The sequence below is a fragment of the Ips typographus genome, linkage group LG5 (assembly GCF_016097725.1).
Source record: "Ips typographus isolate SLU linkage group LG5, UJ_Ityp_2.0, whole genome shotgun sequence".
Classification (NCBI taxonomy): Eukaryota; Metazoa; Arthropoda; class Insecta; order Coleoptera; family Curculionidae; genus Ips; species Ips typographus.
This window is the reverse complement of record NC_138426.1, coordinates 9,095,001-9,119,828: the sequence shown is the minus strand read 5'-3', so window position 1 is coordinate 9,119,828 and position 24,828 is coordinate 9,095,001. Positions and strand designations below refer to the sequence as shown.

The following is a 24,828-nucleotide window of genomic DNA, read 5'->3' as shown; positions in this document are numbered from 1 at the left end:
AACTTTCAAAAACAAAACTTAAAAATTTAACTTTTTGAGGAAACTTGTTCTGTTAAAGGAAGTTTTGCAAAATAATTACAAAAGCATTAAATTTTATAGACTTATTTGATTTGAACGTTGAAATCCTGGTAATAACCGGAAGCATTTTCCAATGGGTGACTTTCTATTAATTCTGCAAAATCGGTGCCATAAAATTAATTGATTTTTCCTGTATCACTTGGTCATTGATCCCTGATTCCTGAAAGCCCTCGCAGCACGACAATATCCCTCGGCTGACTTCAGGCATTCAAACACAGCGAAATTAACTACACTTCCTATATCCACGTTCAAAGGCCTGCACATAATATTTTATTAGAGGGAACGTGCGTCCTTACGTCAGAATAGAACAATATCCGAGCGACATCACAAAGCAATAGTCATCTCATAATTACGGGGCCGTCATTCTTCCTGTACCAGCGACGTCCGTAACATTCGTTAATAATATGCGGAACTAATGCAGTCGGAGCAGGACTCACGAACGGAGTGTTGGGTGAGGAGCAAAAAGCGTGCTTTTACCTACCAAGAAGCAGTCGAGAAAATGTTGGACGTCCGTATAAATCATCTTCGACCTAGGTGGCTAAGAAACGCCGCGGGGCACGTGGAATCTCGCCGGACTCGTATCTGACACGAAAATCTTGTTTCCGCTTTTGTTATTCAATGCTCACAGTTTTTACTATTCAAATTGTATTAGACGTACCATGATAACCATTTGAGATTAGACCGTTTATTTCCTGTATTAGTTTTATGTCATCAAAATTCGCTGAATTGCATAATGGGCAAAAGGAATAGAACACAATTGGGAGATCAGCTCTAACAAAATGTCACATAGAAAGTGTTTTAAAAGGTGGACGCCAGACTTGCTGAAAAAGCGACTACCATACTACACATTTTAAGTCTCCAAACCAGTTTTTATTGATTTGACGTCAATTTTAAGACAGGAGACTGAAAATCAGTTTAAAAACCATGAAAACCAACTGGCAAAAAAAAGGCAAATTTTAAGTCTTCAAGCCAATTTTCTTGGGTTTGAAGTTAATTATCAAGACTAGAGTTTTGAAATTAGTGTAAAAACCGACTTGAAAGGCATATTTTAAGCTTTCAAACTAGTTTTCATTGGTTTGAAGTCATTTTTAAGATAGCATACTGGAAACTAGTCTGAAAACCATGAAAACTGACTTAAAAAGCAAATTATAAGCCTTCAAGCCAATTTTCTTGGGTTTGAAGTCAATTTTCAAGACTGGAGACTTGAAGCTAGTTTGCAAACTGACTTGAAAGGCAAATTTTAAAACTTAAAGTCATTTTTTTGTGGTTTGAAGGCAACTTTCAAGATCGAACTCTTGAAATTAGTCTGAACACCATGAAAAGTGACTTGAAAGGCAAATTTTAAGCCTGCTTTCAACACTAGACCATTGAAGTTAGTCTGAAAACTACGAAAACTGACTTAAAAGGCACATTCTAAAATTTCAAGCCAATTTTCATGGTTTTGAAGTAAATTTTTAAGACTGGAGATTTGAAATTAGTCTGAAAACCATGAAAACTGACTTGAAAGGCACATTTTATGCCTTTAAAATAGTTTTCATTGGTTTGACGTCAATTTTAAGACAGGGGACTGGAAATCAGTCTAAAAACCATGAAAACCGACTTGAAAAGCAAATTTTAAGGCTTCAAACCAATTTTCTTGGGTTAATTCAAATCCAACATCAAGAACTTAGTCTGAAAACCGACTTGAAAGGCATATTTTAAGCTTTCAAACTAGTTTTCATTGGTTTGAAGTCATTTTTAAGACAACATACTGGAAAGTAGTCTAAAAACCATGAAAACTGACTTGAAAAGCAGATTCTAAGCCTTCAAGCCAATTTTCTTGGGTTTGAAGTAAATTTTCAAGACTTTAAATTAATTCGAAAACCATGAAAACTGTGTGGAAAGGCTTATTTTAATTCTTTAAGCCAGTTTTCATTATTTTTACGTCAATTTTTAAAACTGGAAACTCGAAAAAAATGAAAATTCCGGCCATTTTTAGGGTTTTCCCTCTCGGAAAATCTTGTTTCCGCTTTTGTTATTCAATGCTCACAGTTTTTACTATTCAAATTGTATTAGACGTACCATGATAACTATCTGAGATTAGACCGTTTATTTCCTGTATTAGTTTTATGTCATCAAAATTCGCTGAATTGCATAATGTGCAAAAGGAATAGAACACAATTGGGAGATCAGCTCCAACAAAATGTCACATAGAAAGTGTTTTAAAAGGTGGACGTCAGACTTGCTGAAAAAGCGACTACCATACTATTACCACTCGAATGAACCGTCTCGAGGTCCTGTATGTATTTTCAGTGTTGTTGAGCAAAAAATCAGTTTTTGTGTCCTCCCTGTATACGACAATTGTATGGAGGTTCGAATATGCTACTTAGGTTGGTTCATTGGTTTGTTAGAAACATTTTTGGTCTCTTGCAATTTTTTTGTAACTCTCACCGTTTCTGAGTTATTTGTCAAAGTCTGATTTGATGCACTTTTTACTGAAAATTAGTAGTAAAACTTGAACACCCTGTATTTCGGTTATTTTTTGGAGTTCAGGGTGGTTGAACCACTCAAAATAACCTTCTTAAACTACTCTTTTCGGTCGTGCTAAGCAAAAAATTCTAACCCGAAAAATGCATACAGGGTGACGAAAAATAGTGACCCACTATAATTTACGTTTTATATTAAAACTTGGACGAAAATTTTTGGTCTCTTGCAATTTTTTTGTACCTCTCACCGTTTTTGAGTTATTTGCCAGAAACTGATTTGATTCAGCTTTTACTAAAAACTTGGACGAAACTTGATGCACTTTTTACTGAAAATTAGTATCAAAACTTGAACACCCTGTATCTAGGTTAATTTTTGGAGTTTAGGGTGGTTGAACCACTCAAAATAATCGTCTTAAACTGCTCTTTCCAGTAATATCAGTTAAAACATTCTATCATAAAAATTGTATACAGGGTGACCAAAAGTAGTGACCCACTAAAATTTTCGTGTACACCCTGTACACCGGCAACCGTATTGAGGTTCGAACGTTGCGTAGGTCGGTTCAGTGGTTTGTTAGAAACATTTTTGGTCTCTTGCAATTTTTTTGTAACTTTCACCGTTTTTGAGTTATTTGACAGAAACTGATTTGATCCATCTTTTACTAAATACTTGATGCACTTTTTACTGAAAATTAGTATTAAAATTGAATACCCTGTATTTCGGTTATTTTTAGGAGTTCAGGGTGTTTGAACCACTCAAAATAACCGTCTTAAACTACTCTTTTCCGTCGTGCTAAGCAAAAATTCTATCCCTAAAAATGCATACAGGATGACCAAAAATAGTGACTCACTAAAATGTTCGTGTACACCCTGTACACCGGCAACCGTATTGAGGTTCGAACGTTGCGTAGGTCGGTTCAGTGCTTTGTTAGAAACATTTTTGGTCTCTTGCAATTTTTTTGTACCTCTCACCGTTTTTGAGTTATTTGCCAGAAACTGATTTGATTCAGCTTTTACTAAAAACTTGGACAAAACTTGATGCACTTTTTACTGAAATTTAGTATTAAAACTTGAACACCCTGTATCTAGGTTAATTTTTGGAGTTTAGGGTGGTTGAACCACTCAAAATAATCGGCTTGAACCGCTCTTTCCAGTAGTGCCAGTTAAAAAATTCTATCATAAAAATTGTATACAGTGTGACCAAAAGTAGTGACCCACTAGAATTTTCGTGTACACCCTGTACACCGGCAACCGTATTGACGTTCGAACGTTCCGTAGATCGGTTCAGTGGATAGTTAGAAACATTTTTCGTCTTTTCAGATTTTTTTGTAACTCTAACCGTTTTCGAAATATTTGCCAAAAACTGATTTGATGCACTTTTTACTAGAAACTAGGCCGGAATAGGCACTTTTTACTGAAAATTGGTATTAAAATTTCCTCACCCTGTATCTAGGTTAATTTTTAGACTTCAGGGTGATTAAACCACACAAACGAATGGTCTCAAAATACTCTTTTCAGTGGGGCTGAGCAAAAAATTCTATCCCAAAAAATGCGTACAGGGTGACCAAAAATAGTGAACCACTATAATTGTCGTATACACCCTGTACTCCGGCAACCCTATTGAGGTTCAAACGTTTCGCAGATCGGTTCAGCGGTTGGTTAGGATCATTTTTGGTCTCGTGCAATTTTGTCAAATTGTCAAAATTTGTCAAAAACTGATTTGATGCCATTTTTACTGAAAATGTGTACTAAAACTTGAACACCCTGAATCTCGCTTATTTTTAAGAGTCCAGGGTGGTTGAATCACTCAAAAAAAACCGTTTCGAACTGCTCTTTCCAGTAGTGTTGAGCAAATAGTTTTATCCCGAAAATTGCATACAGGGTGAACAAAAATAATGACCCAACAATGACTTGAATTGGACTAGAATAGGTCAGGTTGACATAACTGGAATTAGTAGCATCAATTTTCAGTTTACTGTAGCTGTGAACGATTTTCGCCTTCAAGAATTTGAGTGTGGATATTACTACTTAATTACCCCTTTCTTTAAATGCATCTCTGAAATTACAAAAAGAAACAAAAAATCTTTTCAGTTACAAATTGCGTCAAATTTCTGAAAGGTAATCAAGTGATTCAATTCGACATCCCAAAAAATTATCATTACAGACAGACAGGCAAATTGCCAAAAACGTCTGTTAATGGGTTCGTACCTTTCATCAAGACCGACTGAAAATCGTGTGGATGGGTTTCTTAACGAGCTTCCCAACTCGATAAAGAACGTGTTTTTGTTTTCGGCCCTGGAATATACTTTTGAGAAACCGCCGCCCCAATTTTTTTTTCTTTAGCGCAATTTGCTTTTCTTGACATTCACTGGATTTTCGTTAAATTGGTGCAAACATTTTTTTGTGTGGAATTAAAGTTACTCCAAAGTATTGCACAGAAATACCAAAACTCCAAATTGTTGATATTTCAGTTCATAGGATAATTTAATCCTTAACTAGAACTAGCATAATTACTGTGGTATTTCCATTATTCCAGGATTGCAGAACTTGTTAAGTGGCTTATTCAAGCAAATTTGAACCATAATAAGGCCTTTTGAGACCTGGAAACCTGGCCTAGTTCTTTAATTTGTCTAGTAACAAATAAGGTGTCATTTTGGTATTATTTGGTTTCACAGTGAGAAAATCCGTTCTTGAAGCTGCTTTATTATGACTTGAACTCATCAATTTCTTTGACATTAAACTGCGATGTAAAACCTGCTTAAGAATCAGTTTCCGGTTTCAATCTCGTCTCGCTTTACTTTAAATTCAAATAATTTTAATGCTATTAATGGCCGTTAAATTAGCAACATTAATATACTAAAGGAAATAGCTAAGAGTTTTAGATTAGTTATTTGTGATCGTAAAAGTTTTGATGGAGCGTGCCAGATATTTCAAGGCGAACGAACCCATGTTCTATGAACTGTGACTGTAAAGTCTCTCCGGGCCGTATAAGATAAGAATTTTATTCAGATTCAAGGCTTTATTTATGTCTTCGTTACTGCAAAATATCCGCTTGCCGTGTTGTATTAATAAATAATATCATAAAGCTGTTTTAGTTTTAAGTAACAATCCAAGTTGACCACGCTCAACCACTTCTTCTTTGCCACTTTTTTTTCTTTTTAAAGGGAAAAAACTGAAGACTCGTGCTGTCTAAGCAAATAAATCAAACTAACCGGTAGGATTAGCTGTTTTCTAATGTAAAGATATCGACGCGTTTCCGTATAGATTTAATAAGGCAATAGAACATAAATTAGACCTGCTTCCTATCGCTTTTTTTCACCGTCTTGCTATTTTATGTTTTTAGTTTACAGCTACTTTGATTCTGTCGTTACGATTTTTTTAATTGAGTTTATTCATAGGATAACTGTAATAAGCTGAATTCCACAAAAAGCTTAATTTTAAGTTTTTTTTATGGAAATTACCAAAACCTAATGATACTTCAAGACTTTGTTTTAATTAATGTTTCGTTTAATTGGACGTAATATGCACTAAAGTAGTAATTATTACATACATTGTTTTATGATTTATAATAGGAAATAATAATGAAACATGCTTGATTATATGTATAAAAAAATTGCTTTCTGACTTATGAAACTAACAAATCATTTTGCCAAAACCAACAAACTAAATTGATTAAAAACATTAATTTGAATTCGTTTTTTTCACGCACCCTCTGTATGCAATCGGCTCAGATCGGTTCAGCCATTAGCAACATTTTTGGTCCATTGCAATTATTTTGAATTCCGAACCCTTTTTGAGTTATTCACCAAAATAGGTTTGTTTTAAACAAATTTCATTTTTTAGTAAACATTGAAACTCAAAATTTAAACCCTCGTATCTCGGTTATTTTTGGGAGTTCAGGAAGGTTTAACCAATCCAAAGAACCATCTTGAGGTTCTCTTTTTAGTGGTGTTAGTTAAAAAAATGTAACCCAAAAAATACGTACAGGGTGTGTACAAAACCGGACACGTGTTACTTTTTACGCACACCCTGTATTCTACCGGTCATTTTTAGTTTTCAAATTTACGCAGGTCGGTTCAGTGTGTCATTAGCAACATTTTTAGTCCTTTGCAATTTTTTGAAATTTCAAACCGTTTTTGAGTTATTCACTAAAATAGGTTTATTTAGGTTTGTTTTTAACTCATTTTTTTTACTGAAAATTTAAATTCAAAATTGAAACCCTCGTATCTCGGTTATTTTTGGGAGTTCAGAAAGGTTCAACCAATCCAAAGAACCGTCTTGAGGTTCTCTTTTCAGTGGTGTTAGTTAAAAAAATGTAACCTAAAAAATACGTACAGGGTGTGTAAAAAACCGGACACGTGTTACTTTTTACGCACACCCTGTATTCCACCGGTCATTTTTAGTTTTCAAATTTACGCAGGTCGGTACAGTGTGTCATTAGCAACATTTTTAGTCCTTTGCAATTTTTTGGAATTTTAAACCGTTTTTGAGTTCTTCACTAAAATAGGTTTATTTAGGTTTGTTTTCAACTAATTTCATTTTTTAGTAAAGATTGAAACTCAAAATTCAAACCATCGTATCTCGGTTATTTTTGGGAGTTAAGGGAGGTTCAACCACTCAAAAGAACCGTCTTGAGGTTCTCTTTTCAGTGGTGTTAGTTAAAAAAATGTAACCCAAAAATACGCACAAGGTGTGTAAAAAACCGAACACGTGTTACTTTTTACGCACACCCTGTATTCCACCGGTCATTTTTAGTTTTCAAATTTACGCAGTTCGGTTCAGTGTGTCATTAGCAACATTTTTAGTCCTTAGAAATTTTTTGGAATTTCAATTCGTTTTTGAATTATTCACCAAAATAGGTTTATTTAGGTTTGTTTTCAACTAATTTAATTCTTTAGTAAAAATTGAAACTCTAAATTCAAACCCTCGTATCTCGGTTATTTTTGGGAGTTCAGGGAGGTTCAACCACTCAAAAGAACCGTCTTGAGGTTCTCTTTTCAGTGGTGTTAGTTAAAAAAATGTAACCCAAAAAATACGTACAAGGTATGTAAAAAACCGAACACGTGTTACTTTTTACGCACACCCTGTATTCCACCGGTCATTTTTAGTTTTCAAATTTACGCAGTTCGGTTCAGTGTGTCATTAGCAACATTTTTAGTCCTTAGAAATTTTTTGGAATTTCAATTCGTTTTTGAATTATTCACCAAAATAGGTTTATTTAGGTTTGTTTTCAACTAATTTAATTCTTTAGTAAAAATTGAAACTCTAAATTCAAACCCTCGTATCTCGGTTATTTTTGGGAGTTCAGGGAGGTTCAACCACTCAAAAGAACCGTCTTGAGGTTCTCTTTTCAGTGGTGTTAGTTAAAAAAATGTAACCCAAAAAATACGTACAAGGTATGTAAAAAACCGAACACGTGTTACTTTTTACGCACACCCTGTATTCCACCGGTCATTTTTAGTTTTCAAATTTACGCAGTTCGGTTCAGTGTGTCATTAGCAACATTTTTAGTCCTCAGAAATTTTTTGGAATTTCAAACCGTTTTTGAATTATTCACCAAAATAGGTTTATTTAGGTTTGTTTTCAACTAATTTAATTCTTTAGTAAAAATTGAAACCCTCGTATCTCGGTTATTTTTGGGAGATCAGGGAAGTTCAACCACTTAAAAGAACCATCTTGAGCTTCTCTTTTTAGTGGTGTTAGTTAAAAAAATGTAACCCAAAAAATACGTACAGGGTGTGTAAAAAACCGGACACGTGTTACTTTTTACGCACACCTTGTATTCAACCGGTAATTTTTAGTTTTCAAATTTACGCAGGTTGGTTCAGTGCGTCATTAGCAACATTTTTAGTCCTTTGCAATTTTTTGGAATTTCAAATCGCTTTTGAGTTATTCACCATAATAGGTTTATTTAGGTTTGTTTTCAACTAATTTCATTTTTTACTGAAAATTGAAACTCGAAATTCAAACCCTCGTATCTCGGTTATTTTTGGGAGTTCAGGAAGGTTCAACCAATCCAAAGAACCGTCTTGAGGTTCTCTTTTCAGTGGTGTTAGTTGAAATAATGTAACCCAAAAGGTAGGTACAGGGGGTGTAAAAAACCGGAAACGTGTTATTTTTACGCACACCCTGTATTCTACCGGTCATTTTTAGTTTTCAAATTTACGCAGGTCGGTTCAGTGTGTTATTAGCAACATTTTTAGTCCGTTGCAATTTTTTGGAATTTCAAACCGTTTTTGAATTATTCACCAAAATAGGTTTATTTAAGTTTGTTTTCAACTAATTTCATTTTTTAGTAAAGATTGAAACTCAAAATTCAAACCCTCGTATCTCGGTTATTTTTGAGAGATCAGAGAGGTTCAAACCACTTAAAGGAACCGTCTTGAGGTTCTCTTTTCAGTGGTGTTAGTTAAAAAAATGTAACCCAAAAAATACGTACAAGGTGTGTAAAAAACCGAACACGTGTTACTTTTTACGCACACCCTGTATTCCACCGATCATTTTTAGTTTTCAAATTTACGCAGTTCGGTTCAGTGTGTCATTAGCAACATTTTTAGTCCTCAGAAATTTTTTGGAATTTCAAACCGTTTTTGAATTATTCACCAAAATAGGTTTATTTAGGTTTGTTTTCAACTAATTTAATTCTTTAGTAAAAATTGAAACCCTCGTATCTCGGTTATTTTTGGGAGGTCAGGGAAGTTCAACCACGTAAAATAACCGTCTTGAGCTTCTCTTTTCAGTGGTGTTAGTTAAAAAAATGTAACCCAAAAAATACGTACAGGGTGTGTAAAAAACCGAACACGTGTTACTATTTACGCACACCCTGTATTCCACCGGTCATTTTTAGTTTTCAAATTTACGCAGGTCGGTTCAGTGTGTCATTAGCAACATTTTTGGTCCTCTGCAATTTTTTTTGAATTTCGAACCGTTTTTGAGTTATTCACCAAAATAGGTTTATTTAGGTTTGTTTTCAACTAATTTCATTTTTTACTGAAAATTGAAACTCAAAATTCAAATCCTCGTATCTCGGTTATTTTTGGGAGTTCAGGAAGCTTCAACCACTCAAAAGAACCGTCTTGATCTTCTCTTTTCAGTGGTGTAGGTCAAAAAAATGTAACCCAAAAAATACGTACAGGGTGTGTAAAAAAGCGGACACGTGTCACTTTTCACTCACCCCCTGTATAACCCCAGTCATTTTTAGCTTTCAAGTTTAGACAGTTTGATTCAATGTGTGATTAGCAACATTTTTAGCAGCATTTTTTTCGTAACCCAAACCGTGTTTGAGATATCCTCTAAAATAGGTTGGTTTTCAAGTTACTTCTGATCAAAATAGAAATGCTAAAATCCAAACTTCTTTCTCTCGGTTATTTTTGGGAGTTCAGAGAGGTTAAACTACTCAAAAGAACCGTTTCAAACTCCTCTTTCCAGTAGTGTTTTTCAAACAAACGTAACTTAAAAAAATACGTACAGGGTGTGTTAAAAAAACCAGACCCTCTTAATCTTTCAGCCATCCCTTATCATCAGCGTGTCATTAGCAACATTTTTGGTCTCGTTTTAGAAATGAATTGAATGTTCTATAAGAAACGTTCAGAGTTGATTAGTATGCGAAATTGGTAATAGGAATCGTACAAGTTAGAGAAACAAAGCCTATTGCTGAGAAATCTTCTGATCCTATGCTAGAACGGTACGAAAAGCAACTAAACAGCAGAAACCAAATGAAAATCAAAACAAAACTTTCATTTGGAAGAAGCAGAGTAATATCATTCAGGAAATCATGATTACGACCTTTGATCTTTTCTAAGTAAAAGTCTTACGCCTTGATTGTCTTCCCATTAAGGCAAAACGCATTTAAATATTTATCCAGCATGTAACTGCATCTTTAAACTTTCATTCGTGACCACTCACAATACCTGACCTAGGTCAACGAAAGCAAACAATCCATTCAATGTAAAAGAAATTCGTGTAAATATTTAAGTAGGTAAAACATCTTGTATATCATCCTGTAGATAGGTAATTGAACTTTTTCGCCGGTTGCAACCGAGAAATCCATCTGTCTAGGGTTTTACTGCAATCCACGGTAATTAGATTTAAACAGAAAGGTGTTTATGCGAGACGAAAATGGCTCATTAATAACGGGACGAGATTTTATAAAATACCGTTCACCTGGGTTTCTCACACCAAATTACACCCTGACGACAATAACAATGTCCTTCTTCGTCTGGGCTAATTGCTCCAAGATATCTCTCACTTTAACCGGGGGAATTTTAATAACGACGGACAACTTTTGATGATCGCAGTTGAGAAATTGTGAAGAATGCATGACTCAAATGTCCAGCGATTGTCGGTGGGAACCAAAGACTCGTCTAATTGACAATGATTGGCTTTAGTGACAGCGTAAAAACCAGATGCGGTTTTCCCAGAGTTGTCTACACCAATTTCCACTATAATTTAAGAAAAAATGACGGATGGTTTACATTCTGCTTGTTGTCATTTGGATTAAGATATCTCACAGCTTACAGATATTGAAGAAAAGGTTCTCATCCATAGTAATTTTTTTTGTCCTTTTCCACACATTTTGTCCCTGTTTTTGCCTCTACGCCAAAATGAGTAATTCTCTAGATTGTTGTGACCCTGACAATTCTCTTTTCCAAAAAGTTTTATTATATTTGCCACTCTCTTCTTATCAATTTCTTCCTTGGTCATTTTCTCAGCTATTCTCTTTAGGTGAATGTACTTAATATACTTTCAAACCCAACCCTTTCCCTATGTTTCTTATTCTTGGCTAGAGAGAGGACGATTATCCTCGCGATTATCTATAACTAACACTTTTTTTGGTTTTACATTTTTCCACACTATTTCAGTTTAGGCTGAATGGCTTTTCTTCTTCTCTATCTTCAGAAACATCCAGAATACCTGCCTCGTTTTTTTTTCATTCTGCAAGCAGAGGAAGTAAAGCAAACGTTTTACCCCCTCGTTGACTTACCATAAAAACTATTTTACTTAAAATGTCTTCTATCAAGTCATAAATCAAAGAAAAACCCCTTTTTATTGGATTTATGGCTTGCTAGATTGTTTTAAGTAAAAAATGTTGTTCATCGATTTATTCAAAGGAACTTGTGTACTTGGGACAGTGTATTTCAAAAAACAATTTAGAATTTTCTACTTAATTTTTTTTTAAACATACCTAAACATTTTGAGAAAAAACTGTGACTGATTTTAAAAACTGACCGTACGCTTTTTTACTCACCCTGTACGAATTTTTGTGGTTATATTTTTTTGACTAGTGCCACTAAAAAGAGAAGATCAAGACGGTTCTTTTGAGTGGTTGAAGCTCCCTGATCTCCCAAAAATAACCGAGATACGCGGTTTTGAAATTTCAGTTTCCATTTTTAGTAAAAAGTAAAATTAGTTGAAAATAAACTTATTTAAAAATAAAACCGAAATAAACCTATTTTCGTGAATAACTCAAAAACGGTTCTAAATTCCAAAAAATTGTAGAGGACCAAAAATGTGGCTAATGATACGCTGAATCGACCTGCGTAAATCTGAAAGTAAAAAACGACTAGTGGTATACAGAGTGTGCGTCAAAAGTAACACCTGTCCGGTTTTTTACACACTCTGTACGTATTTTTTGGGTTACATTTTTTTTACCAACACCACTGGAAAAAAAAGCTTAAGACGGTTCTTTTGAGTGGTTAAACCTCACTGGCCTCCTAAAAATAACCAAGATACGGGAATTTGGAGTTTAAGGTTTACATTTTTAGTAACAAACGAAATTAGTTGAAAACAATCATATTTTGGTAAATAACTCAAAAATGGTTAGAACTACGAAAAAACTGATAAAAATTAAAAATGTTGTTAATGACACGTGGGATCGATTTGTCCAAATTTGAAAGCTAGAAAAGACTGGTGGTATACAGGGTGTGCGTGAAAAGTAACACCTGTCCGGTTTTTTACACACCCTGTACGTATTTCTTTGGTTACATTTTTTTTACCAACACCACTGAAAAAGGAAGCTTAAGACGGTTTCTTTGAGTGGTTGAACCTCACTGGCCTCCTAAAAATAACCGAGATATGAGGATTTGAAGTTTAAGGGGTCCATTTTTAGTAACAAACCAAATTAGTTGAAAACAATCATATTTTGGTAAATAACTCAAAAATGGTTAAAACTACGAAAAAACTGCTAAAAATTAAAAATGTTGTTAATGACACGTGGAATCGATTTGTCCAAATTTGAAAGCTAGAAAAGACTGGTGGTATACAGGGTGTGCGTCAAAAGTAACACCTGTTCGGTTTTTTACACACCCTGTACGTATTTTTTGGGTTACATTTTTTTCAACAACACCACTGAAAAAGGAAGCTCAAGACGGTTTTTTTGAGTGGTTGAACCTCACTGACCTCCCAAAAATAACTGACATACGAGACTTTGAATTTTTTAGTAAAAAATTAAATTAGTTGAAATCAAACCTAATAAATAAAACTAATTTAGTGAATAACTCAAAAATGGTTTAAAATACAAAAAAATTGTTAAAAACCAAAAATGTTGCTAAAAACACACTGAATCGACCTACGCTACTTTGAAAGTTAAAAATGACTGCTAGTATACAGCGGGTGCGTGAAAAGTAACACGACACATATTTCCATTTTGTTTTTGTTTTTTAACTTTATTGATATTGCTTGAGACTATGTTTTTGTGAAGAGAGTGGTACTTCCTTACTTGTGAATTAAGTCTATGATATTTCATGATCAAAGTAGATCAACTAACTGTTTCTCATATATGCCATGAAAGGTGTGTGTTATGGTTCTTCTAATCCGGTACTCTTCATGTCCTTGTAAAGGCCGCGACCACATAAAAACTGGTACCACTCGGATGGTTCTTCTCGCGGGCGGTCTATCTATACCACTGAATGACTTGATTATAGTATTTAATAGAGTTTTTTTCCTTCCTAGACTAGTAATTAACTCAATTATTTTAATAGATACTTCTAATACGGTCAATCCATAATGTGACTTGACAGTTTGATTCTTACCGAAACTACCACTCCTTCTTTTCATCTTGCGATTACTTTTTTTTTCTGCATGTTCAAACAAACTAGAATTAATCATTTTACGGTGTCAATCAAGTAATAACGCTTCCGTTTTGGCAAGGAGCAATATTCAAAGAATCGCGCTTCGAGCTACCGAAAACAAGTTTTTCGCTCGGATTGGCGGCCTTATTATGTTAAAAATAATTATCGTTGTTCGTTGTTATTGATCCTTTTAGTTATGGGAACGGCATTGCCGCCGAACAGGTGGCATGTAATTTATCGTTAAAGCCGCGAAGATCTTTATTATGGAATGCGTTTAGCCGTCGTTAAGTCCAGTTAGAGGTGTCAAGTTGGTCGTTTTGTTGTGCGAATTTTTTTAGAGGCAATTTCTAATAAGGCCTGTGACATTTAGGGCGTGGCTCGTTAATTATCGCAGATCTGGACTAATTACCGAAGCTGATTTACGAGCAATGCTTAGAGCGGTATGAGCATATGCTCGAAAATTGGGACAGTTACTACAATAAGATGACTATGCAGAGAATTTCAGTGTCATAATAACAGGTGGACAAAGATTCTGAAGAAAACAATTATTAAAATAATTGAAAAAGGTTTGCAAGAGAAAACAGGATAAGAAGAGATCTCTTGTGAACTAATTTTACTTTTGATCAAAACGAAGATCTCAAAAGTCAAACCCTTGTGTCTCGGTTATTTTTGGGAGTTCAGGGATGATAAACCACTCAAAGGAACCGTCTTAAAATCATCTTTCTAGTGGGGTTGGTCAAAAAAATGTAACCCAAAAAATACGTACAGGGTGTGTAAAAAACCAGACACGTGTTACTTTTTACGTTCACCCTGTATACCACCAGTCATTTTTAACTTTCAAATTTACACAGGTCGATTCAGTGTGTCATTAGTAACATTTTTGATATTAAGTATTTTTTTTGTATTTTGAATCGTTTTTGAGTTATTCACCAAAATAGGTTTTTATGTTTTAAGTTTAAATAGGTTTTTTTAGACTAATTTCATTTTTTACTGAAAATTGAAACTCAAAATTTAAACCCTCGTATCTCGGTTATTTTTGGGAGATCAGGGAGCTTCAACCACTCAAAAGAACCGTCTTGAGCTTCTCTTTTCAGTGGTGTTGGTCAAAAAGATGTAACCCAAAAAATACGTACAGGGTGTGTAAAAAACCAGACACGTGTTACTTTTTACGAACACCCTGTATACCACCAGTCATTTTTTACTTTCAAATTTACACAGGTTGATTCAGCGTTAATTAGCAACATGTTTGGTTTTAAGCAGTGTTTTCGTCTCTAACCGTTTTTCAAAATTCAAAAATTTATGGAAAAAATATCCAAAAACTATTTTTTTAATTTTCAGGTTCAAACAATGCGCTGTACGGAAAAATATTTTGTAAAAGTTGCGTCTCTTTGAGAGGTAAAAGTTTCACACCGCTAGTTCAAACCGTTTTCGAGATATTAAGAAAAATATCCGAAAAAAGGTAATTAAGTTTGACGCCCTCTAGCGGCTACAAGAGGTAACTTAGACTGGTCCTGTCAACGTCACGTGATAGCCCCATTCGTTGGCTTTACTTCGTTGTACAGTGTTTATATACAGAATGTTTCAAATTGGCGAGTTATTCACGATTTTTTGAAAAAGTGCACCGAAATTTTGCTCAAATCAGGGTTTTTCCTGGCCTACTATACTGATCTCCGCTATATTGGATTTCAACCTATCAAAGTGGCCATTTTTACTAATTTGGCATGGAGAACACGAATGTGATGTACGTTTTGATTTAACATTCCTAACTCACACCGTTTTCAAAATATTCTTAAAAATGTCAGAAAAAAAAACAATCAATTTCAATACCCTCTAGCGGTCAAACGGTGCAACTTAGTCTAGTCCTGTCAACGTCACGTGGTAGTTCCCTTTAATTACCATCTACGCTACTAAATGTGTTTATACTGAATGTTTTCAAATAACCGAGTTATTGGCGATTTTTTGTAAAAATGCAAAAGAAATTTTTTGGCTCCACTAAGCTGCCGCCATATTGTTATTAAACCTGTCAAAATTAACATTTTCAACGTGAAGCACATCAGTATCTATCGTTTTTGAAATAACTTTAACACATTCACCCTGTAGATAATAATACTAATTTGTGTACAAGGGAGAAAAACTGTAAAAAACGTCACAGTTTTCTACTAATTTTGGACAATTGAAGCTTTTAGCCTGTTTAGGTCAGAAAAAACCTTAATTAATCGTTTAACGAAAGTATTGTGACGTCATTTGACAATCAAATGACGTCACAAAATGTGCTGCGACCACTCTGCGATTAATACACAGGGTGGCCCAAAAAAAACAAAAGAAGCTTCACAGACAAGTGTCACTTCCTTCATAATCGTCACGTGACCATTTGTATTGTAAAGAGATCTAGTGACTTTAAACTCTGAAAAATGGGCATGTGACTCTTAAAACAACATTTTGACATTTAAAACTGTCAGGTGACATTGTTAATTTTAATCTTAAAAGAGTCACGTGACCTTTAGAATTAAATTTGATGATTGAAAATAGTCACATGACCATTTTCATCTTAAAAGGAGTCATCAGACTTTAAAAATTTTTTTTTAAAGACTCCTGGTAATTGACCAGCATTTTATGGTGCAGTAAGTGCCAGTTTGTTTGAAATTACACAAAAATGCATTAAATCAGATGAGCTAGCAGATTACGCAATGTTCACATGAATTTTTCTTAAATTCTAGAATGCATTACAATGGTACTGTTCCTTACATAAAATCCAACAATCGTGACATATCCAACTACCGTTTTAAACGGGAAATTTGACTACTTCTTTTGACTTTGCCGACAAATGTTAATTAAAACTAATAAAGATTTCACAGTTTGATAATATACAACCAAGTTGTAAAGTTATGGCTAATCAAAACGCAACAGATGGCTGTTTTTCCTAAATTTCAATGCAAAATTTAAGCGCTTTTAACGGTAAAAGCGGTAACTAGTCCGTGGGCGAAGCCCCCAAAGCCTAATTGGCTGAATTAGCCAGTCGACGTATATAATTTACCCCTGGTTAGTAGATTTTCGACATTAAAAACCCTACCTACAATTTTCTTTTAGTGTGATGACTGTGATCAATTCCGGCAAAGAATATGGGTTAGTAGTTAGACATCTATTCCGAAGAAACAATCGTTATCGTAGATCAATCGGAAACCGACGATTTATTCCCTTCTTGTGTAGGTAAAAACGGGGCCGAAATAATTTAGTGCCTTCTAAAGCGAAATCAACCGGAATGGTCTTGTTTCGTTTAAGCGAAAGCTCCGGTTGTGTATGTGTATGCTAAACATGCAATCGGCTTTTGGGTCACGAGTTGCAGATCAATGTCGAACACATTTAGGACCGATTCGTAAATCACAATTTCCAGTTTAATTTCATGGTAATGCAACTTTCACCTCACGTTTGAAATACATAATGTACACAAGTAAATTGGGAAGAACGTTGTTTTATCCTATTGAACTTTTTATAGGTCACTTTTGTTACTAAGAGACTGTGATAAAGCTGTCCTGACAAATTGCTATAATTTAATGCTTACAGAACAAACTTTAACTATTACAGGGTGCGGCTAATGCATGCCGCAAGAAAATTACCATTAAATTACAACAAACTATCCTAGAAATGGTCTTTAGACCTCAACTTTACAATCAGAATAACCTTTATTACACTTTTTACAATCACAAATAAATTTATTTTCTTCTCACTTGCACTAAATTACATTATACGAGTAGTAAATAATTCATGAATGATGATCATTCACTGGCAAATTTTTTGTACACAGCACAAGTGCATCAAATTGCAACTCTTATTCAAATGCGTAAGCGCTTTTTACCTTTTAATTGGCTCATTTGCATATCAAATTCATTTAATTATGGTTAAGTTCAACTGTTTAATTGAGCTTAGCTGGGTGCTTAAATAGTGCATTTTTCTGGTATGTAATGTTTGTCCGCAAATTAAGGAAGAAAACCGTCAAGACAGTAAAATAGAGTAAAAATGCATTTCTGTTCTTCCAATCATCTTCAAAATTTTTTTAATTCTAAATCTCAGTTATGCAATTTTCAGAGGTTTTACCACATTCCAAGTTGTTGGGTCTTCCTAGTAATGTTTTTAAGAGATTTACTTAGCCTTCAAAAAACATCTTCAGAAGTCTCTCACGTTGGAGTTTCTTGAATATCTTCACCTGCATGTCAGAAAATAGATAGCAAAATGTTTCAATATTTTTTTCAAGGTTTGAGCTAAATCATCTCCATAAGGTCCTCTTCTCAACTTTTCTAGAAGAATTTGTCTTACTTTGTTACAAAATGCCATTTTCAAGATTTTTTTTCTGTTGAGGTGCTTTTTTTTATTTTGTCACATTTCCTGTGAAAACCATAAAGGACTGATTATGTTATAGCCAAGAGTGTGCACAGTAATCCAACAAAAAAATCAGCTTGATACTTCGATTAACTCAGGAGATATTATTCATTTTCTGGTGGAAGGCACTAACTATTACAAACTAAAGCTAAATTTCCTATTAAACCTGATACTGTTTTGTATAGTTGGAATATAGCTTTGAGAGTTATCGACGGTAGCATGAAGCTTAAACCCGCTCATTTGTTGATAAGCATTGCATGTAATCTGATTTCCTTTTAACGGCTTTACTACTAACTGTAATTAATAACATGCGGTAGGCAGGTTTTTACTCGTACTAACCCACTCGGTCCCCTGTAATTTTAGGCCTTGTTAAGGCGTCAATTACATCAGAATCCCGCTGCTACATTATGAACGATTGGTACAGTTAAAAAAGTACTTAATTCCGTGACGAATGTCCTGACTTTTTGCTCTTGTCAAACGAGATTTGAAGGGATTAGGACTTGTAGACGTGATAATCACGAAACTTTTCGGTTTCCTGGGGGTTTGTAAACCGCTTAAAAGCTGTACTGGCCAGGATAACGTCACGTTTTTATGGCTAATCCAGTTATGCTACACCAATTTGCATCGGACATTGAATAAGGTCCCGCTTCCTTCTTCTTGTACCTCTTAAAACGTGCAAAACGATTCTAAAAATCTTGACCCCTGATGGGCTAACTGTTATTGTGACCGCTTAAGCCGCTTTTGTGTTGTAATTCTGCACTGTTTAGTTCCGCAATTATTGTTGGTTTAAACGGCTTCCATTGCCATTTTTTTTAGGTCGGTTATTACATTGTAAATCTCCGGGAAAAACGCATTATCACTGTGTGAAACTGAGGACGATGATTATTTTACAAAAATCTTAAACATGTTAAAATTCAATACTTTTTTTTAGGATGTTTGCCATAATGATGTAAACTATGATATATTTGAGCTATCCATCAAAATAAATTTGTTTTCAACCAATTTCATTTTTCGCTGAAAATGGAAACTGAAAATTCAAGCTCTCATATGTCGATTATTTTTTTGTGCTCAGGGAGGTTTAACCACTCAAAATGACCGTCTTGAGCCTATCTTACCAGTGGTGTTGGTCAAAAAAATATAACTCAAAAAAATACGTACAGGGTGTGTAAAAAACCAGGCACGTGTGTCTTTTCACGCACCCCCTGTATACCAGCAGTCATTTGTAGCGTTCAAACTTACGCAGGTCGATTCAGCGTGTCATTAGCAAGATTTTTGGTTTTTAGCATCTTTTTTGTACCTTTAACAGTTTTTAAGTTACCCACCAAAATAAGTTTGTTTGTATCTAATTTAATTTTTCACTGAAAATGAAAACTAAAAATTCAAACTCTCATATCTCGATTATTTTTGTGAGCTCAGGAAGGTTTAACCACTCAAAATGACCGTCTTGAGCTTCTTTTTTCAGTGGTGTTAAAATACCTACAGGGTGCGTAAAAAACCGAGTATGGGTTACTTTTCACCCACCTCCTGTATACCAACCGTCATTTTTAACTTTCAAACTTACACAGGTCGTTTCAGCGTGTTATTAGTAACATTTTTGGTTCTGTGCAATTTTTTCGAATTTTGAACCGTTTTTTCAGTTATTTATCAAAATATGTTTATTTTTTCACAGGTTTGTTTCCAACTAATTTCATATTTTACTAAAAATAGAAACTGAAAATTCAAACCTTCGTATCTCGGTTATTTTTGGGAGGTCAGAGAGGTTTAACCACTCAAAATGACCGTCTTGAGCTTCTCTTTTCAGTGGTGTTATTCAAAAAAATATAACTCAAAAAATACCTACAGGGTGCGTAAAAAACCGAGTATGGGTTAATTTTCACCCACCTCCTGTATACCAGCCGTCATTTTTAACTTTCAAACTTACACAGGTCGTTTCAGCGTGTTATTAGTAACATTTTTGGTTCTGTGCAATTTTTTCGAATTTTGAACCGTTTTTCAGTTATTTATCAAAATATGTTATTTTCCACAGGTTTGTTTCCAACTAATTTCATATTTTACTAAAAATAGAAACTGAAAATTCAAACCTTCGTATCTCGGTTATTTTTGAGAGGTCAGAGAGGTTTAACCACTCAAAATGACCGTCTTGAGAATCTATTTTCAGTGGTGTTGTTCAAAAAAATATAACCCAAAAAATACGTACAGGGTGTGTAAAAAACCGGGCACGTGTGACTTTTTACGCACACCCTGTATTCCACCGGTCATTTTTAGTTTTCAAATTTACGCAGGTCGATTCAGCGTGTTATTAGCAACATTTTTGGTCATCTGCATCTTTTTCGTATCTTTAACCGTTTTTGAGTTATCCACCAAAATAAAGTTGTTTTCAACCAATTTTATTTTATACTGGGAACTCTCATATCTCGGTTATTTTTGTGAGTTCAGAGCGGTTAAATCACACAAAAGAGCCGTTTTAAGTTCCTCTTTCGAGTGATGTCGGTCAAAAAATGTAATTACCAACACGTACAGGGTGTGTAAAAAACCGGAGAAACGTAAAACACAGCTTGTTTATCAATTGGAACATTAGATATTTGAATACAAAAAAGAAATTCAAAACTGACATGAATAAAGACAAAAAACTTTGCCGGATTTAAAGTGGATTAATAATACTTTCACATTTTACTTTTCAGGCGTGTAACTTCATTTGTATGAAAGGAAGGAAATTAGATATAGTTACATATTTATGTTATTTTGAATAATTAATGAAAATTCCTTGATTTCTATTGAGAAAGTATTTTTAAATTAAAATAATATATAAATTAATAAATAAAAATAATTTTATTGTCGATAGTTTGATGCTCAAAAAGTTCCTATTTCTGTAATTTCTAGAGTCTTGCTCTAGACTGTAAGTGATGGTACCACGTGACTCTTCGAATGCAACAGGAAACTTTAGTGTTCCCATCACAAGTGAAAAACTAAAAAGAGTCAAAGATGCAAATTATTAAAAGGTAAAATCAATTGAATGAATTTTAACCGATAAAATCGTCAAGATTTCTGATAATGATCAAAAGTATCAGTGCAATGGCCATTAAAAGCAAACGCCGGACGCTAAATGGAAATTATTAATATTCGAACAACGTTCGCTAGTAATTTAAAGCGCCATTCATCAAGTCTCATTTGCCTAGAGCTCGTAAAACTAGCGGACCGTATAAATGCTATAGCACAGTATCTTTCACTGGTACTGCCAGGTGTTTGCCATTCTATATTTTCCTTAGTATCCATAAAATTGGATAAAACGTGACTTAATCCGAAAACTGTTTGCTAGAACAAGTCTAATGACATAAGTGGTCGCATCGATAACAATCGCAAAAAAAAAAACTCGACTGGACATTGATCTGGCGAGCGCGGAGGGCGGTTGCTAACCAAACGTGGCGTTGCATAGAAAAAGAGCTCTATAAATCGTTTTGCTCGTGTTCGATCGAGATGCAGATAGATATTGAGACGAGACAAGGAGAATTTCTTAATTGTCAGCTTAGGGCTGGAATAATGGATCGACCGTTTGGTGCCTATTAGCGAAAGAAAATTGAAAGACAGCCTGCCGGTAGAAAACGAGTTATTTACAAGTAGAAGAACAATAGAACGGGACTGATCTCAGATAACTTGTGTCTATTTTTAAATCTAGCAATTCGCAAAATTACAGAAAGTCTTGTTAAGATGCTATACTTGAATGGAAACTGTAATGGAGGAGAAGTTTTTTCTGTTCAACAGCTGGACAGTTAATTGATATGTCATAAGTTTAATATCTTGTGAAATGGTCCAACGGACTAATTTAAGAGTGAATAATTTAAAATAGCGTAGTTGTATTTCCTCTAGATACAATAGAATTGAAGAACACACTGTATTCTATGCCAGGCATATACCAGGTATTAAGATCATAAATAGACCTTATTTAAGGGAAAAAAGTACAAAATACTTTGTATTTGTCAAATACACTCGCGTTGTTCCTTTTGACAAACTGTTCCTGTCTTCATTACAGGGTATCCAGGGTAATAAAGTTGATGATGGCTGGAGAAAACCGAAATGTCAGGTTTTTTCGAAAATTTCGTATTTTTTCGTATATTTCCGGAAGTAATACGATTTTTTTAAATATTAATAAGATAGTAAATAAGATTGAACTCCAAATTCCGCAACTTTGCCTCTATTTAAAAGCAACTCTGTATCTCCTACCGTTTTCGAAATCCCGATACTTAGACACGAATTTGTGGCACCCTGTATAATCAAATGTATGGCGGTTAGCACGAGCTGAAAGAGCAATTGAATACGCACATTTTAAGCAGAAACCACAAAAATGGCGAAGATACGAAACTTTCAAAATTTTGATGCAACTTCCACAATAAAAAGTCAAAAAAGTCACATATCTCCGAAACGGTTACAGTTACGAACATTTTACAAGAGATCAAAAATGTTCAGAATGACTTTATACACCCAATGGACTATTTATGGAATCATTTTTTTAGTTCACCATTCAGTACTCCTCTGGACTTTGCCTAGTCTAACCTAACCTGCACAATTTTTTTAAAGTACCTAATTTGACTTTCTGCCTTATTTTTAATTTGTTAACTCACCTGGAGGACCAACAGTGCAAACGTAGATCACAAGAACAACAACCCCGAGTACCTTGCCCGAGGTACATGGAAGTCCTTGCCGGCGAAGCTGCATCGCTCTTTACCAGTCAAGTTCAAGTTCGCGCTTCGAAGACGACGTGTCCGCGTTCGTTATACTCTGGTGCACCAAGCAAGCACAACGCGCGGTGTTCGTTCACCGACTGTCCGTCGAAGAAGAGCCTCACCGAACACTTGGTTATTGTTGGCCTATATTTCGGGGGATAAGAACCGAACGAATGCACATTCGAAGATGATGCACCAAAGAAGAAAATACTCTTTTTTTCGTGATCGCGGTTCGTCACTACTTGACAGACATTCGGCGGACGATCCGTTATATCAATAACCTTGTTTCCTGAGCACATTAAGCACGCTTAACGTAATGACATGTCGATAATGAGTGAGTCCAAAGCACCTGGGGGACAGACGTCCACTTCTTTGGCGATTACCTACCAAAATCGCTTAGTTAACCTTGTTTCCGTAATTAGTCTTTTTTGTCGCAAGAATGTTTCCAATAAACCCACTTTTGATTTAATGATCACCCGTTTTGTATGTTTCAATAACTTTAGTGGAATAAATCAAATTTCCAAAGCTATTAAGGTCAGTTGCGTAATACGTTAAGGAAGTACAGCAAATGTAGTTAAGTAATTCATTGCAGCACGGATTATTAAAGAAACTTTAGATCACGTGATTGTGACGTATTTTTAGTTCACCGTTCAGTACTCCGCAGGACCTTGCCTTGCTGAACCTAACCTAACCAATTTCGGATATAATAACTTTCCCATGTAATACCCAAAAGTTTGGTTTAACCTCCGGCACCAGTAAAAGGTTCACAAAATCAATGCTGCATTTTACGAAAGGTTAACGCCGGTTTTCACCAGGATTAGAGAAAACGCAGTTTAACAAAACTAGGTTAAGTTTCCCCAGTCAAAATAAAAAAAATCCTTAAACTACCACTTTTCTTTTGTTTCATGACAGGTGTCCTTATTTGACACCTGCTTACTTGGTTATTATGACAGCTAGAAGGATTGTTGAAACGTCAAAATATAGCACGTGATTTTGCCTTTCTTTTACCTTAATACAATTTTCTTTCAAAAATTACAAATAACCGAGATATTTTACATAAAATACAACAGTGTAACTGTACTAGAAATATTGAAAGTGTCACAATTTGACAGTTCCTAACTTGGTCCCTGTGACAGCTAGGAGGTTCGTTCGAGCGTCAAAATATAGCACGTGATTTTGGCTTTCTTTTACCTTAGTACAATTTTCTTTCAAAAATTACAGATAACCGAGATATTGTACATAAAATACAACAGTGTAACTGTACAAGAAATATTGAAAGTGTCACAATTTGACAGTTCCTAACTTGGTCCCTGTGACAGCTAGGAGGTTCGATGAAACGTCAAAATATAGCACGTGATTTTGGCTTTCTTTTACCTGAATACAATTTTCTTTCAAAAATTACAAATAACCGAGATATTGACTGAGCGCCACTAAACAAGTGTTTTGAAGATGTCATAATTTGACAGCCCATAACTTGGTTCCTGTCACAGCTAGGAGGTTCGTTCGAGCGTCAAAATATAGCACGTGATTTTGCCTTTCTTTTACCTTAATACAATTTTCTTTCAAAAATTACAAATAACCGAGATATTTTACATAAAATACAACAATGTAACTGTACTAGAAATATTGAAAGTGTCACAATTTGACAGTTCCTAACTTGGTCCCTGTGACAGCTAGGAGGTTCGTTGAAACATCAAAATATAGCACGTGATTTTGGCTTTCTTTTACCTGAACACAATTATTTTTTCAAAAATTACAAATAACCGAGATATTTTACATAAAATACAACAATGTAACTGTACTAGAAATATTGAAAGTATCACAATTTGACAGTTCCTAACTTGGTCCCTGTGACAGCTATGAGGTTCGTTCAACCGTCAAAATATAGCACGTGATTTTGGATTTCTTTTACCGGAATACAATTTGCTTTCAGAAATTACAAATAACCGAGATATTTTACATAAAATACAAAAGTGTAACTGTACTAGAAATATTGAAAGTGTCATAATTTGACAGTTCATAACTTGGTCCCTGTGACAGCTAGGAGGTTCGTTCGAACGTCAAAATATAGCACGTGATTTTGCCTTTCTTTTACCTGAATACAATTTTTTTTTCAAAAATTACAAA

General features: G+C 34.6%; 1 protein-coding gene across 1 annotated transcript in view; it reads right to left on the bottom strand.

The window, feature by feature from the left end:
• The window catches only part of LOC145728883 (serine protease inhibitor dipetalogastin), a 32,117-nt gene extending 9,325 nt beyond the window's left edge, over positions 1–22,792 (bottom strand). The window contains exon 1 of the mRNA XM_081979400.1: positions 22,600–22,792. Within this exon, the coding sequence (XP_081835526.1) occupies positions 22,600–22,693 (94 nt within the window). The 5' untranslated portion in view covers positions 22,694–22,792. The remainder of the gene's footprint in view (positions 1–22,599) is intronic.
• Positions 22,793–24,828: the final 2,036 nt, after the last annotated feature.